The sequence below is a fragment of the Oncorhynchus masou genome, chromosome 31 (assembly GCF_036934945.1).
Source record: "Oncorhynchus masou masou isolate Uvic2021 chromosome 31, UVic_Omas_1.1, whole genome shotgun sequence".
In the NCBI taxonomy this organism is placed as follows: domain Eukaryota; kingdom Metazoa; phylum Chordata; class Actinopteri; order Salmoniformes; family Salmonidae; genus Oncorhynchus; species Oncorhynchus masou.
Genome location: NC_088242.1, coordinates 24,240,077 through 24,257,615, shown reverse-complemented (window position 1 = coordinate 24,257,615; position 17,539 = coordinate 24,240,077). Strand labels below are relative to the sequence as shown.

The window sequence follows — 17,539 nt, the reverse complement described above, 5'->3', positions numbered from 1 at the left end:
TATTGGACATCATATTTGGTCAGAGAGCGACGCCTTAATAATAAATAATCACGAGATTGATACGGTGTTGTTTTCTCAATTCAACTTTTAGTTCAATCATTTTACAAAAGTAACACATTACAAAACAACAGAAAAACCATTATATGAATAACACAGCAAAATATCTTATTAACAACGCACATGTTGATTCACAATGGACATAAAATGGCAGGTACTCTCAGTACTGTCAGGACCCAGTTACGAACCTGGGTCTCTGGAGTGAGAAACAGTCACTTAACCAACTGAGCCACGAATAGTCAGCAGAACCCAGAAGATGAGGCAGACACAGCAGTACTTAAGACGGTGTTTTAATAAAGTAAAAAAAGGAGAAGTCCTTAAATACAAAAATGGCAAATCCAAAAGGTTGTAGGAATAGCACAAAAAAGCCTCAAGAGACACTCAAAAACAAAAACAGAATTCCACAAGAGCATCCACCGGAATCGACAGGAAAACACAGAACACTAGGGCTGGGTGCTAACATACAAACACAGAGCACAGAACTGAGGGAAACTAAGGGTTTAAATACAATCAGGGGAAAAGAGGTACAGGTGCAAATAATAATGGAGAACAAGGGAAAAAACATAAGGTCAAAAAGCACAATGGGGGCATCTAGTGACCAAAACCCGGAACAACCCTGGCCAAATCCTGACAGAATCCCCCCCCCTAGGAACGGCTCCTGACGTTCCTACCAGCTCTCTCAGGGTGGAGGGCCCTGAACTGACGAATGAGGTCAGGATCCAGGATGTCTTTGGCAGGAACCCAGGAGCGCTCCTCGGGACCGTAGCCTTCCCAGTCCACCAGATACTGCCAGGACCGCTGCACCCGGCGGGAATCCAGTATCCGATGGACGGTATAAGCCGGCTGGCCTCCAATGACACGAGGCGGAGGGGGAGGTCTGTCTGCCGGGACAAGGGGAGAAAAACAACAGGTTTTAACAATGAAATGTGAAATGTGGGATTAATCTTAAGGGATCTGGGTAAGTGTAGGCGATAAGAAACTGGGTTAACTCTCCTGGCAACCTTGAAGGGACCGATGTATTTTTGGGACAGCTTGCGAGACTCCACCCGTAGAGGTAAGTCTCTTGTGGAGAGCCAGACTCTCTGGCCGGGCGCAGGGTAGGCCCGGGACGGCGACGTCTGTTGGCTTGTTGTTGGTACCTCTGTGAGGAACGCATAAGATTAAGACGGGTCTTCCTCCACATAAGCCGACAGCGTCTGACGAACTTCAAGGCTGAAGGCACTCTGACTTCTGCCTCCTGGTCCGGGAACAATGGAGGAGCATAGCCAAACTGACACTCGTGCGGGGACATACCAGTGGAGGAGGAGCGCAAGGTGTTGTGCGCGTATTCGGCCCAAACAATAAAGGATGACCATGTGGACGGGTTGTCACGAGTCATACATCGGAGGGTGGTTTCCAGCTCTTGATTCATCCTCTCTGTTTGGCCGTTGGACTCCGGATGGTACCCTGAAGATAGACTGGCAGAAGCCCCCATGAGTTGGCAGAAGGCCTTCCAAAACCTTGAGGCGAACTGGGGACCTCTGTCAGAAACCATATCTTGAGGAATGCCGAAGACTCGGAACACATGATTAATTTCCAACTCAGCCGTTTCCTTGGCAGAAGGTAACTTAGTCAGAGGGACAAACCTGGCCGCCTTTGAAAACCTGTCGATTATGACTAGGATAGTAGTATTGCCATGGGATGGAGGAAGTCCAGTAATAAAGTCCAATGAGATATGGGACCAGGGTCTGTGGGGAACAGGTAAAGGGTGAAGGAGTCCTTGAGGGCGGAGGTGAGAAGATTTGCCCTGGCAGCACACGGGACAGGCATTGACGAAAGTGGCAACGTCTTCTCTTATGGTAGGCCACCAGAACTTACGCTGGATGAACTCCAAGGTGCGACCTACGCCCGGATGACAGGTGAGGCGAGAGGAGTGCCCCCACAGAAGGACCTGAGTCCTCACTGCCTTGGGGACAAACAACCGATTGGCAGGACCTCCTTTCGGGTCCGGTTCGCTAGCTTGAGCACGTCTCACGGTATCCTCAACTTGCCACGAGATCGGAGCCACAATCTTAGCAGCAGGAAGGACAGGCATGTCCGTGTCATCTCGAATGGCAGGAGCGTAGACTCGGGACAGGGCATCCGGTTTGAGATTCTTCGACCCGGGCCGATAGGTGAGGATAAACTGGAATCGATTGAAGAAAAGAGACCATCTAGCTTGTCTAGAGTTCAACCGCTTCTCTTGTTTTTTGTAGTCTGCTGGATATACTCCAGATTCTTGTGGTCCGTAAGCACTTGAAACGGGTGAGAAGCCCCCTCGAGCCAATGTCTCCATTCCTTCAATGCCATCTTAACCGCTAGGAGTTCACGATCCCCCACATCGTAGTTCCCCTCAGTCGGGGTAAGCCGGTGTGAGAAGAAAGCGCACGGATGAAGCTTCTTGTCTTCACCCCTCTGAGACAGGACAGCTCCAACACCAACCTCTGATGCGTCTACCTCCACCACAAATGGTTCATCCGTAGTCGGATAAGTAATCCTTCTCACCACCCCCCCTTAATGATTTAGATGCACTATTGTAAAGTGGCTGTTCCACTGGATGTCAGAAGGTGAATTCACCAATTTGTAAGTCGCTCTGGATAAGAGCGTCTGCTAAATGACTTAAATGTAAATGTAATGTAGTATCAGGATGGGAGCAGAGAGAACGCGCTGCTTGAGTCCTTGGAAGGCCGTCTCAGCTTCTCTTCCCCACAAACACCTTGCATTGCCACCCTTGGTTAAAGCTGAGAGAGGGGCTGCCACCAAGCTGAAGTTCTTGATGAACTTGCGGTAAAAGTTTGTGAAGCCCAGGAAACGCTGAACTTCCTTAACGGATTTGGGGGTGGGCCAATCCGCTACCGCCCCTACCTTCCTGGGGTCCATTTGGACTCGACCGGGTTCCACTACAAATCCCAGGAATTGTACTCGGGATGAATGGAATTCACATTTTTCCGGCTTAACGTACAGATGGCTGTCCAGGAGGCGTTTGAGTACTTGTCTGACATGCTTAGTGTGTTCTTGAAGGGAGCTCGAGAAGATGAGGATGTCATCCAAGTAAACGAACACAAATATGTTAAGCATATCCCTAAGCACATCGTTTATGAGCGCTTGGAACACCGCTGGGGCGTTGGTCAGGCCGAAGGGCATCACCAAGTATTCATAGTGACCAGTAGGCGTGTTGAAAGCGGTCTTCCACTCGTCACCAGGTCTGATCCGCACAAGATGGTATGCGTTCCGCAGGTCAAGCTTAGTGAAAACAACTGCTTCCTGGAGCAGCTCGAAGGCTGTGGCCATAAGGGGTAGCGGGTAACGGTTACGGACGGTTATGGCATTGAGTCCCCGGTAGTCGATGCAAGGACGTAATCCACCGTCTTTCTTGGCCACAAAGAAAAACCCTGCTCCCGCCGGGGAGGTGGATGGACGCATGAGGCCTGCTTCCAGAGCGTCCTTGATGTAGGTATCCATAGCAGCTCGTTCGGGTGGAGATAGGGAAAAGATCCGACCCCTGGGGGGCAAGTGCCCGGAAACAGGTCGATGGGGCAATCGTAAGGTCTATGGGGTGGTAGCATGGTGGCCCTCTGTTTGCTAAACACCAGTTTGAGGTCATGGTAACACTCGGGAACTCGGGTCAGGTCGATGGATTCTAAAGACTCGGGAGTAGAACTCGGGGAATTCTGGAAAATACAAGTAGCTTGGCACGTAGGACCCCACTGCTTGATAGTGCCCACAGACCAGTCGATGTGAGGGTTATGGCTGTGAAGCCAGGGGTATCCAAGGACGAGAGGGAACTCGGAACAGGAGATCAAATGAAAGTTCATCAATTCCTGGTGTTGTGAAACTGAAAGTCGCAAGGAGGTAGTGACATGAGTGACAAGTCCAGATCCCAAAGGGCTTCCATCCAATGTAGTGACCCTCATGGGTTCACTTAGAGGTTCAGAGGGAACGCCATTCTCCTTCGCCCAGACACCATCCATGAAGTTACCTGCGGCTCCAGAGTCTACCAAGGCTTGAAGGTGAAGCTTGTGGTTGTCCCAGGAGAGGGTGACTGGAATGAGCAGACGGGAGTTGGACGGATGGGAGGAGGTTATGTTTCCCGTTACAGTTCCCCCGGTCTGTACGGGACAGAGCGTTTCCCTGGAGCCCGGGACACGTGGAACGGAAATGGCCCGGTTTGCCGCAATATAGACAGCGTCGCTCCCTCATCCGGCGGTCTCTCTCAGCCTGGGAGATGCGTCCAATCTGCATGGGTTCCGATGAAGCCAGCGAGGATAAAGGTGGGGACTCGGAGCTGGGACTGATAGGGGCTAGAGGTCTACGGTTGAGTTCTCTCTCTCTCAGACGCTGGTCAATGCGTGAGGCCAACTTGATCAGGGACTCGAGATTGTCCGGTGGTTCCCGAGTGGCCAGTTCATCTTGGATAGTGTCGGAAAGGCCTTTCAGAAAGCACACCGTGAGCGCCTCGTTGTTCCAGCCACTTGCTGCTGCCACCGTGCGGAACTGGATGGCATAGTCCGTCACGCTGCGCCAACCTTGGTGGAGAGTCAGGAGCTGTTTGGCTGAGTCAGAACCACTGCTTGGGCCTTGAAACGCTCGTTTGAATTCCTCAGCAAAGGCAGAGTAGCTGGCACAGCAGGAACTATGGGCATCCCACACAGCAGTAGCCCAGGCCAGGGCTTTTCCCGACAGCAGGGTGATGATATAAGCGATCTTAGACCGGTCGGTGGGAAACGACGAGGGTTGTAGCTCAAAGGAGAGAGAACATTGGGTGAGAAACCCTTTACAAGCACTTGGATCACCTGAGAACCGTTGGGGAGGTGGAAGACGAGGTTCAGCCAGGGGGTTAACTGCCATGGGTACGTGAATCTGAGGTACTGGGACGGGAACTGTTGCCGGGGTAAGACGATCAGATATTTGCTTAATGGAAGTCAGCATCTCCGACAGAAGATGAGAATGTCTAGCCATTAAGGCCTCTTGCTGAACCAGGGCGGCTTCGTGGCGTTGGACAGTCTCCTGGTGGTGGGACAGCATGGCAAAAAGGTCCTGGGAACTGGCTGCCTCTGGGTTCATTTTTGGCTCTGTGTTTCTGTCAGGACCCGGTTACGAACCTGGGTCTCTGGAGTGAGAAACAGTCACTTAACCAACTGAGCCACGAATAGTCAGCAGAACCCAGAAGATGAGGCAGACACAGCAGTACTTAAGACGGTGTATTTAATAAAGTAAAAAAAGGAGAAGTCCTTAAATACAAAAATGGCAAATCCAAAAGGTGGTAGGAATAGCACAAAAAAGCCTCAAGAGACACTCAAAAACAAAAACAGAATTCCACAAGAGCATCCCCCGGAATCGACAGGAAAACACAGAACACTAGGGCTGGGTGCTAACATACAAACACAGAGCACAGAACTGAGGGAAACTAAGGGTTTAAATACAAATAGGGGAAACGAGGTACAAGTGCAAATAATAATGGAGAACAAGGGAAAAAACATAAGGTCAAAAAGCACAATGGGGGCATCTAGTGACCAAAACCCGGAACAACCCTGGCCAAATCCTGACAAGTACGATGCTATTCTTCGCTACAACCGAGCAGGGCTCATATTACTCTATGCAAACTTAACTCTAACTTCCTCAAGATGTTACTAAGATACACCTTAAACACTCTTGACATGTTAGCGAGTTATTACATTTAAATTACTCTTTTTTGTCATCAATAACGTACCTGAAAACAGGGGAGAAATAATCACGAGAGTGATACGGTGTTGTTTTCTCAATTCAACTTTTAGTTCAATGTGAAAAGACCGCGATTTCCCCAGGAATATGGGTGGAGACCAGAGCAATCGATCTCCGGCTCATAGATTAAGAGCATTTAGTAGATCACAGATTAACACTTTTAGGCACCACAAAATAAAGTAATCAATATAATGTTTACACATTACTCTCACAATTCATACCCTTTGTATGCTTGACGGATTTTAACTTTAACACAATTATGAATGTTTTCAATCTCTATCAACTAATACTGAATGCATGATCTTTTTAACCTTAGATGTTTTAAGATCCTCACATACTATGAACTTACTAATACTTTTTAAATGTGTAACAGGCTATGAATATTTCCTTTAACCTGTCACACTCTCCCCGACAAAATAAATGTTGTCCCAACATTACCAACATTGTCTTCTTCAACAGTCCGTATGCACTGGACCTACAAAATCCTCTTCTGTAAGGTAGTACTTGAGCAGAGGTCAAGGGTCACAGTTCAAATATAACTAACAAGTTATATTCACAGTCCATATCCGTTGACCAGCTGTCTAACATAAGCAGTCTTTTCTCATACTATTGATCAACAGTCCATCAATTTTAATGATCTATACGCATATTCTGCAAATTGTCTCTTGTGACAGTCTGTGAAATCAGTCAGTAGTCCATGGTCAAACATGTCAACTCTGTAGCCTCATGTTTGCTGAAGCCCATACATGTAAGGTGGCTGAAAGTAACATTGCTGTAGTGATGGCAGCCATGGAACCAGTCCTGGTGCAGAGTAGACAGGGAACAACTGTGGCCGTGGCTGGATACTGTAGCAGGAAGGGATACCCAGGTGTGTGCCTTCTTAAAAGTTAATTTGTGGAATTTCCTTCCTTCTTAATGCGTTTGATTAACCATGGTCGAATGTCTGCAAAGAAACCACTACTAAAGAACACCAATAAGAAGAAGAGACTTGCATATGCCAAGAAATATGAGCAATGGACATTAGACCAGTGAAAATTTGTCCTTTGGTCTGGAGTCCAAATTGGAGATTTTTGGTTCCAACTGCCATGTCTTTGTGAGACGCGGTGTGGGTGAACGGATGATCTCCGTATGTGAATTTCCCACCGTAAAGCATGGAGGAGGAGGTGTTATGGTGTGGGAGTGCTTTGCTGGTGACTCTATCTGTGATTTATTTAGAATTCTAGCCACACTTAACCGGCATGGCTACCACAGCATTCTGCAGCGATACGCCATCCCATCTGGTTTGGGATTAGTGGGACTATCATTTGTTTTTCAACAGAACAATGACCCAACATACCTCCATGCTGTGTAATCGGTATTTTACCAAGAAGGAGAGTGATGGATTGCTGCATCAGATGTCCTGGCATCCACAATCCCCTGACCTCAAACAAATTGAGATGGTTTGAGATGATTCAGACCGCAGAGTGAAGGAAAAGTATCCAACAAGTGCTTAGCATATGTGGGAACTCCTTCAAGACTGTTGGAAAAGCATTCCAGGTGAAGCTGGTTGAGAGAATGCCAAGAGTGTGCAAAGCTGTCATCAAGGCAAAGGGTGTCACGTTCTGACCTTTATTTCCTTTGTTTTGTCTTTATTTAGTTTGGTCAGGGCGTGAGTTGGGTGGGCAGTCTATGTTTGTTTGTTCTATATTTTGGGTATTTCTATGTTTTGGCCTAGTATGGTTCTCAATCAGAGGCAGGTGTCATTAGTTGTCTCTGATTGAGAATCATACTTAGGTAGCCTGGGTTTCACTGTGTGTTTGTGGGTGATTGTTCCTGTCTCTGTGTCTGCACCAGATAGGACTGTTTAGGGTTTTCACATTTCTTGTTTTTTGTAGTCAGTTGTTCATGTGTACATTACGTATTAAAAAGAACCATGGACACTTACCACGCCGCATATTGGTCCTCTGATCCTTTTCGCCTCTCCTCTTCTGAAGAAGAGGAGGAAATCTCTTACAAAGGGTGGCTATTTGAAGAATCTCAAATATAAAATATATTTTTTGGGTTACAACATGAATCCATATGCACTTTTTGATGTCTTCACTATAATTCTACTATGTAGACAATAGTAAAAAATAAAGAAAAACCCTTGAATGAGTATTTGTTCTAAAACCTTTGTCTGTATGTTGACACCATCCTGTGACAAAGTCAGGCTGACCTTCATGTTCCTGTTCTAGCTGCAGCACAGTATGTGTAAGGATGCCAAGGCTGCAACAGCCAGCAGGTTAATGACCTGAGGGATGCCCTTCTGAAATCCCTGATCTGGGACAGGAATAAAACCTAGGGGTCTATAGGCCCAGATTCAGACCCAGGCTCAGGTCCAACTCTCAGTCAGTCACCAGCCATTACACACAGAGTCTGCATCCAAAATGGCACCCTATACCCTACAGAGTGCACTACTTTTGACCAGAGTGCTATGGTGCAGTATTATGTTTGCACTATTTTACCAGGAAAGTTGACTGAGAACACATTCTAATTTACAGCAAGAACCTGGGGAATAGTTACAGGGGAGAGGAGGGGGGACAAATGAGCCAATTGTAAGCTGGGGATGATTAGATGACCATGGTGGTATGAGGGCCAGATTAGGAATTTAGCCAGGACAACCACCCCTACTCCTACAATAAGTGCCATGGTATCTTTAGTGACCACAGAAAGTCAGGACACCCATTTAACATCCCATCTGAAAGACAACACCCTAAACAGGGCAATGTCCCCAATCACTGCCATGGGGCATTGGGATATTATTATTTATTTTGTTAGACCTGAGGAAAGAGTACCTCCTACTGGCCCTCCAACACCACTTCCAGCAGCATCTGGTCTCTCATCTAGGAACCAACCAGGACCAACCCTGCTTAGCTTCAGAAGCAAGCCAGCAGTGGGATGCAGGGTAGCATGCTTCTGGCACTATGCAGGGGTTAGGGTGCCATTTGGGACTCAGAGACCTCCAACCAGGCAGGCTTGTCAACTCAATGCCATACACAACCCTGCTTCCTTCCCCTCAACAATTTTCAAACATTCTCTCTCCAAGATTCTTTGAACTTGGTTGCTTACGTAAATCCTTCTTTAGTCACATACAGTGTAAAATAACTCATCTTTAATGTCCGTTGTTTCCAGACAAAGCCTATTACGATGAGAGCGTGTTTGGTTGAGGGAAATATATTTACAGTTATGTCAATGGCCAGGTCCCAACCACAGTGAGATGTAACCTTGCTCTCTGACTGACTAATACAAGCAACACTGATAGCCTGGTCTGACATGTGTTTGTGCTGTCTTGCTAACTTTTATGGTCATTGGCAGGAGTTGGCAAGACAACACAAACAGATCTGGGACCAGGCTAGAGTTCTGACAGTTGGCTGTCAAAACTTCTCTCTTCATTCACCATCTCTTTCCTCCAAGCCTCAGCAAAGAATATAACAATTTATTTATAGAATGTCTGCAGAGTTCCTAGTTCATATGGGATATCACTTAAAGATTACACAATAGACCAAGCATTCCAAATTCCCGTAATTCCCATTACGCTATCAGCAGCAGACTGCTTTTCTGGCTTCTTCTTCAGAAAAGAACGTCTTCTAACTGTGTGTCTGATTGTTCATTCAGATTCCCAGTTTTCTGTGTGGGAGGCTGATAGAAATCTACACAGCCATATGGTCCAGAACTAATTAACTAACTCAACCAAAGCTGGGAAAATTGATGGTGACTGTGAAGTTAAAAAGCAGCCAACTTCCATTGACGATGACTGTTAAGTGTTTCATTTCCATCCCCTCCTAGTCAGAGATCTGCACTTTGGATGTGAACCGACTTCTGAAGAGTGTGTGGAGAGGGGGAGGAGGAGGCATCTGAGTGGCGGGGGCAAAAGCCAAAGCAGCCATTGTTGTCAGAAAGGAGACTTGAACACTGAAGCAGCCTATCAGGACGCCCGGCCATTGGTCCTCTTCAAAGGTCTTTGCTTCCTGGGTTCACGGCTGATTATGTGAAGGGAGACTGTGGAGTGTGTGTGTGTGTGAGTGTGTGTGTTTGGAGTCTGATTGTGAAGGGAGACTGTGGAGTCTGTCTATAAGACACAGTAAGGCCTTTGTACCACTGGAAGACCAGGACTAACAGCTCAGATAGGAATCAGGCTCATTGGTTCTATACGCTGTGGGCCAGTTTCCCGGCCAAGCTCAGTTGAGAATCTCCATTAAAAGGGCATCTTAGTCTTGGACTAGGCTTAATCTGTGCCCGGTAAACCGGCTATGTGTGTTTTCGGGCTCAGCAGTGTGAGTCACAGCCATGAGAGAGACAGCTAGCTACGGAAACATTAATTTACTCCTTTAACACAGATGGGGTGTTAATCCATGCTCTTTGACAGCGTTCATAGAAGTCATCTGAAGTCCTTCTCTCTCTCGCTCTCACGATGATCCACTTCCTCCTTTATTGCTGAGGGAGGTGATAAGGAAGGAGGATAGTGGGTGATGTAATGGTGATGTCATAATAAACCAGAGAGGCTGTATAACCATCCCAGTCACCAGGGGAGTGTGACATATTGATCAGAGACTTGGTGATTCCCATGGCTCAATCTATTCTTGGTTGAAGCAGGGTTTGATTCCTGCATAGGCCATTTAGGCTACACTGAATATACAGTATATAGCGCTATAAGTGTTAACTACAAGTGTCTTTGGATAATAGCATCTGCTGATGGCATCTTAAATTGGACCATATTTAATCAAATTCAGAATTAAGGAAATCTGATTCCTATGTTCAACCATTAAGGTCTATACATCACAACATTTCTGTGCATTTCTGCCTATAAATGGCTGGGATCAAACATAGCTTGCTCCTTTTTAGCACTAAGAGAAAATAGAACTGAAATCCCACTGACAAAACTTCCTGTAGAGTTCTGAGCCTTATTATCTGAGTGATAAAACGCCCCAGAGAGTGTGAAATTGACGTATAAAGCTGGATTTGGGTGCCTCCTTACGTGTCATCATCAGCACTTCTTAGCACAAATTGAAAAAATGAGACAGATATAAATAGCCAGGAAGGGCCTCACAGTGTAAAGTAAGGGTCACACCAAGGAGGACAGAGGAGGAGGATGGTTCTTTGTTCATGGGGAGTCTGTCCCCGCGGGATAGGGAGTAGGATTGGGGTGGGTGGGTAGAGAATAGTGGGCAATTGTCAGCAGTATAATAGGGGGAGTTGGGAGGAGTAGTCATTCTACTGTACCCACCAGGCTGTCGACGGCTCCCAGCTTGTGATTGGTGTTGTACAGAGAGTCGTCAGCTGTGTGGTTATGTAGTGTATGGTAATGTAGTGGTAATGTAGCAAAGTGATAATGTACAGCAAACTTAGAGGTTATGTATTGAGTCTGTAGTGCCACCCACCAGATTGTCGACCCCTCCCAGGGTGTGATTGGCATTGTACAGGGAGTATGTCAGCTGGTAAACCCCGTCGTTGGTCTCGCTGTTGCCATAGAAACCCACTCCCACCGCAGCACTGCACAGAGCGAGAGAGACAGGAAGGAAGATGCAGGTTAGCGTTTCTGATAAATTAATCAGTATAAGACAACATATACAACATACAGTACTTAGTACCAACGACTGATCCAATAAATAATTGACATTCGTTTAAAGGAGGTTGTTTTGCCACAATTATAAACTGTTATATATTATTCCGTCATTGCCTTTTGCAGCTCCCAGGGTGAGAGTTGTCAAAAGTTATGGTGCGCTGTCATGACTACAACCCCTAAAATGGAAACATGAAAGCTTGAGCTTCGTTGCACATCCCCACCTTGAGGGTATCGTGCAAGCTAGAAGAATACTGTATGTTAGTTTGGTTGATGATTGTGAAAAGGTTTGTGTGCGAACCACCATTCTTCGTTTTTTTCAGTCTAAAAAGTTTAGTAGATCAAATAGATAAGTGCACATTAAATAAAATGTGACAAAGACATAAAACCTCACAGCAAATTAAGAAACACACAGCACAGTTAAGAGATTCACGTGAGTCATATTGGTTGTGTCCCAAATGACACCCTATTCCCTATATAGTGAGATACTTTTGACCAGGGCCCATAGGATTCTGGTCAAATGTAGTGCACTATGTAAGGGATTGGGTGCCATTTGGGATCGCAGACACTGTTATGGAGGCTGAGGTTAATGTTGCTTCCCTGGATTTAATCCTCTATTTCTTTCAAAAAAAATTACCCCCTTTTTCCCCCAATTTCGTGGTATCCAATTGTTAGTAGTTACTATCTTGTCTCATCACTACAACTCCCGCACGGGCTCGGGAGAGACGAAGGTCGAAAGCCATGCGTCCTCCGAAACACAACCCAACCAAGCCGCACTGCTTCTTTAACACAGCGCGCATCCAACCCGGAAGCCAGCCGCACCAATGTGTCAGAGGAAACACAGTGCACCTGGCGACCTGGTTAGCGTGCACTGCGCCCGGCCTGCCACAGGAGTCGCTGGTGCGCGATGAGACAAGGATATCCCTACCGGCCAAACCCTCCCTGAATTGGATGACGCTAGGCAAATTGTGCGTCGCCCCACAGACCTCCCGGTCACGGCCGGCTGCGACAGAGCCTGGGCGCAAACCCAGAGTACCCTAGACCAATGCGCCACCCGGGAGGCCCTTATTCCTCTATTTCAACAGTGTGCCGGTCTTTATCTTTCCCTGGTCAGTAATAATAGGAACGTGCTGAACATAGACAGAAAAACAACTGGACAGAGTCACACAACATTCATCCAGTCACTGAGAAGTTTCCTGTAGTCCACTGTCATACAGAAAAACAGACCTATGCACTATCATAATAAATGGTTCTGTATTAATCCAGGCAACCTTAGATTACTAAGCATTATTAACATGCACACAGGCAAGCACATACACATATTTTAGCAGTAGGCTGAAATTCAATTCTCTCCGAAAAATGTCCTTTTTCTCATCCCCTCTTTGAGTTTGTGTGCTATGGACATCAGAATCAAATCAAATTGTATTTGTATTTATTTTGTGACAGTACTCTGACAGTACTCAGTACTCTCAGTAACACAAGCAGTGGTCCCCCTATCATAGTATCTCTACTAATACTTTATCTTCACACTACTGTGCCTATCCCTCCCCTTCCCACTCTACCACACTAACACAACTACTGTGGAGATAATCCTCTCTCAGTATCTCTTGATTATTGGAACCTCACACTTTATACAGCCTACCCTTGCAGTATATTAAAACACCCACTTCCTCCTGTTATGGCTGGTCCAGTAAAGTGATGCCAGATGAGGACCACAGGTCAGTCCCAGTGGGCATAACTTAGTCTAGGCTCTGAGGGAAACCTCCACATTCGTAACAGTGTCTATCACTGGACGTGTCCCAAATGGGGCCCTATATACACTGAGCGTACAAACATTAGGAATACCTGCTCATTCCATGACCGAGACTGACCAGGTGAATCCAGGTGAGTGGGCGAAAACGGGTAACTGATGAAAAAGGACAAAGGAGGCTGATACGAATTGTGGAGAGCAACAGACGGGCTACAGTTAGTCAACTGACAGTCCAGTACAACATTGGTACCCGAAGACCCATAAAAGAATGCACAACTCGACGTACCTTGATACGAATGGGGTGTGGCAGCAAACAACCTTACAGAGTTCCACTTCTTTCAGCAAAATACTAGAAACTGCGGTTGCAGTGGGCTAAGGAATGAAAACACTGGACACTAGAGAATTGGAAAAACATTGCCTGGTCTGATGAATCCCAGTTGCTGCTGTTTCACACTGATGGCCGGACGAGGGTATACAGAAAACCACATGAGTACATGGATCCATCATGCTGCATGGCAACATTGTAGGCTGGTGATGGTGGGGTGATAGTGGGGGGTGTATTTTCATTGCACACATTGGGCCCCTTGATAAAATGGCGCAACTTTTAATGCCACAGGATATCTGAACATCATTGCCAATCAGGTGCATCCCTTCATGGAAACAGTGTATCCATCTGCAAATGTATGGAACGAGCAATTCGGAGTAGAGATCCACTACCAGTCAACTTGACACAACTGTGGGAAGCAATGGAGTCAATATCGGGCAATATCCCCAAAAAAATCCCAGACATTCCCGACGAATTTAGGCTGTTTTAAGGGCAAAAGGGGGTGCAACTCAATATTAGGAATGTGTTTCTAATGTTTTGTACACTTGGTGTACGTAGTGCACGACATAGCGAATAGGTTGCCATTTGGGACACATTCTGTGACTCAAAGGAGAAGCTTCCTCTGTCTCCCATTGCGTTGAGAAATGGTTTATGAACTGATATGCAAAACGATGCTGGATTCAAACTTTGAATTTTTCAATTTAAATTATTATATAAAATTCTTGCAACCAATAGAATGTTATTTATATGGGGGATACAACCTTCGCAGCTCTGCAGATTTAGCTGCGAAGAGACGGAATCATTAAATAATTTGCTTTGGTACTGTCCATATGTACAGTGCCTTGCGAAAGTATTCGGCACCCTTGAACTTTGCGACCTTTTGCCACATTTCAGGCTTCAAACATAAAGATATAAAACTGTATTTTTTTATGAAGAATCAACAAGTGGGACAGAATCATGAAGTGGAACGAAATTTATTGGATATTTCAAACTTTTTTAACAAATCAAAAACTGAAAAATTGGGCGTGCAAAATTATTCAGCCCCTTTACTTTCAGTGCAGCAAACTCTCTCCAGAAGTTCAGTGAGGATCTCTGAATGATCCAATGTTGATCTAAATGACTAATGATGATAAATACAATCCACCTGTGTGTAATCAAGTCTCCGTATAAATGCACCTGCACTGTGATAGTCTCAACAGTTTAAGTTTCGTCCTGACCCGGGCTCGAACCAGGGACCCTCTGCACACACCGACAACTGACACCCACGAAGCATCGTTACCCATCGCGCCACAAAAGCCACGGCCCTACTTCAAGGACTCAGAGTGAATGCCGTCACCGATTGAAACAATATTAGCGCGCACCACAGCTAACTAGCTAGCCGTTTCACATCGGTTACACACTTCACAAAATAGATGGCATCATGAGGATGGAACATTTTGTGGATATATTGAAGAAACATCTCAAGACATCAGTCAGGAAGTTAAAGCCTGGTCGCAAATGGGTCTTCCAAATGGACAATGCATATTTCCAAAGTTATGGCAAAATGGCTTAAGGACAACAAAGTCAAGGTATTGGATTGGCCATCACAAAGCCCTGACCTCAATCCTATAGAAAATTTGTGGACAGAACTGAAAAAGCGTGTGGGAGCAAGGAGGCCTACAAACCTGACTCAGTTACACCAGCTCTGTCAGGAGGAATGGGCAAAAATTCACCCAACTTATTGTGGGAAGCTTGTGGAAGGCTACCCGAAACATTTGACCCAAGTTAAACAATTAAAAGGCAATGCTACCAAATACTAATTGAGCGTATGTAAACGTCTGACCCACTGGGAATGTGATGAACGAAAAAAAAGTTGAAATAAATTATTCTCTCAACTATTATTCTTACATTTCTTATTATTAAAATAAAGAGGTGATCCTAACTGACCTAAAACAGGGATTTTTTACCAGGATTAAATGTCAGGGATTGTGAAAAACTGAATTTAACGTATTTGGCTAAGGTGTTTGTAAACTTCCAACTTCAACTGTATATGCAAAATATAAATAATTACATTGGTGGTAGCTCCAATTTATCTCTAACATTAAAGCTGATCAACCCCCCCCCCCCCCACCAAAAAAACTAAATACAAAAAAAAGGAGAGAAATAGAGAGAGAAAGGGAAAGGGAAAAAGAGAAGAGAGAGAATATGCATTTCTCACTATGAATAAAGTACTGATGTTAACGCATTACATCATGTCTGTGGGATGTCTTTACTTTTTCCACACCAAAACATTAGCCCGGTGTCAAAAACATACTGTCAGGAATCTGCCTCTTTCATGTTCCTGCGTTTGAACAAGCTGTATGATGCTAGAGACACACAGAATGAGTCCCAAATGACACCCTATTCCCTTTATAGTGCACTACTTTGTTTACTGTAAAGTTGTAAAGATGTTCACTATATAGGGAATAGGGTGCCATTTGGGACACACATACAGAGAAACCTCAAAACATCCAGGAAAGAAAAAAGCAAAGCCTAGCAAATAATAGCAGCCTGGGGAAAAAGGTTTCTCTGAAATATCTGAATCATTCTCATTAACAGGACGATGGTAGGGGATTAGAGAAAAAGAAGAGAGATGGAGGGAGAGAGAGTTAGTATAACTCAACGCAGATAAATATCTGGTGACCATCAGACAGACTGAGTAGTAGATGGCTCAGGGACCATAGGTGCTGACCTATGATCAAGTCCCTTCTGTCCTTATTCATTGTGATCTAAAAGGCAAAACTGATTCTAAATCAGCACACCTTCTCTGAGACTCTTGATATGGCCCCTGGTATACGCATAGCAAACATCTGTGGTACTGTCATGTCCATGACACACAAACTGGAACAGAGGATGAGAGAAAGCAAATTCGCAGAGAGAGAACTGAAATTTAGCCTCTGGCTAAAGAACTCCAACTCCAACTTCTGCACACATATTCATCTTTGCGATGATGCATTTACAGTGCATTCGGAAAGTATTCAGACCCCTTGAATTTTCCACATTTTGTTACATTACAGACATCCTAAAATGGATTTAAAAAAATATCCTCATTAATCTACACACCCATAATGACAAAGCAAAATCAGTTTTTTTAATGTTTGCTAATTTATTGAAAATAAACCCTTTGCTATGACACTTGAAAAAAAAGTGATTTATTTAACCCTTATTTTACCAGGTGAGTTGACTGAGAACACATTCTCATTTACAACAACGACATGGGGAATAGTTACAGGGGAAGAAGGGGGGATGAATGAGCCAATTGTAAGCTGGGGCTGATTAGATGACCATGATGGTATGAGGGCCAGATTGGGAAATTGAGCTCAGCTGAATCCTGTTTCAATTGATCATCCTTGAGATATTTCTACAAATTGATTGGAGTCCACCTGTGGTAAATTCAATTGATTGGACATGATTTGGAAAGACACACACCTGTCTATATAAGGTCCCACAGTTGACAGTTCATGTCAGAGCAAAAACCAAGCCATGAGGTTGAAGGAATTGTCTGTAGAGCTCAGAGTTAGGATTGTGTCGAGGCACAAATCTGGGGAAGGGTACCAAAAAATGTCTGCAGCATTGAATGTCCCCAAGAACACAGTGGCCTCCATTCTTAAATGGAAGAAGTTTGGAAACAACAATATTCTCCCTAGAGCTGGTCGCCCGCCCAAACTGAGGAATTGGGGGAGAAGGGCCTTGATCAGGGAGGTGACCAAGAACCCGATGGTCACTCTGACAGAGCTCCAGAGTTCCTCTGTGGAGATAGGAGAACCTTCCAGAAAGACAACCATCTCTGCAGCAATCCACCAATCAGTCCTTTATTGTAGAGTGGCCAGACGGAAGCCACACATCAGTAAAAGGCACATGCCAGCCCGCTTGGAGTTTTCCCAAAGGCACCTAAAGGACACAGACCAGAGAAACAAGATTATCTGGTCTTATGAAAACAAGACTTAACTCTTTGGCCTGAATGCGAAGCGTCATGTCTGAAGGAAATCTGGCACCATCTCGACGGAGAAGCGCAGAGGCAGCATCATGCTCTGGGGATGTTTTTCAGCGGCAGGTACTGGGAGAATAGAGA

General features: G+C 45.4%; 1 protein-coding gene across 2 annotated transcripts in view; it reads right to left on the bottom strand.

Annotated features, from left to right (window-relative positions):
- LOC135523607 (protein tweety homolog 2-like) overlaps positions 1 to 17,539 on the bottom strand; it is a 113,181-nt gene that overhangs the window by 39,812 nt on the left and 55,830 nt on the right. For both annotated transcript variants that reach the window (XM_064950388.1, XM_064950389.1), the window contains exon 3: positions 11,193 to 11,304. In XM_064950388.1, coding sequence (XP_064806460.1) covers positions 11,193 to 11,304 — 112 coding nt within the window. The remainder of the gene's footprint in view (positions 1 to 11,192; positions 11,305 to 17,539) is intronic.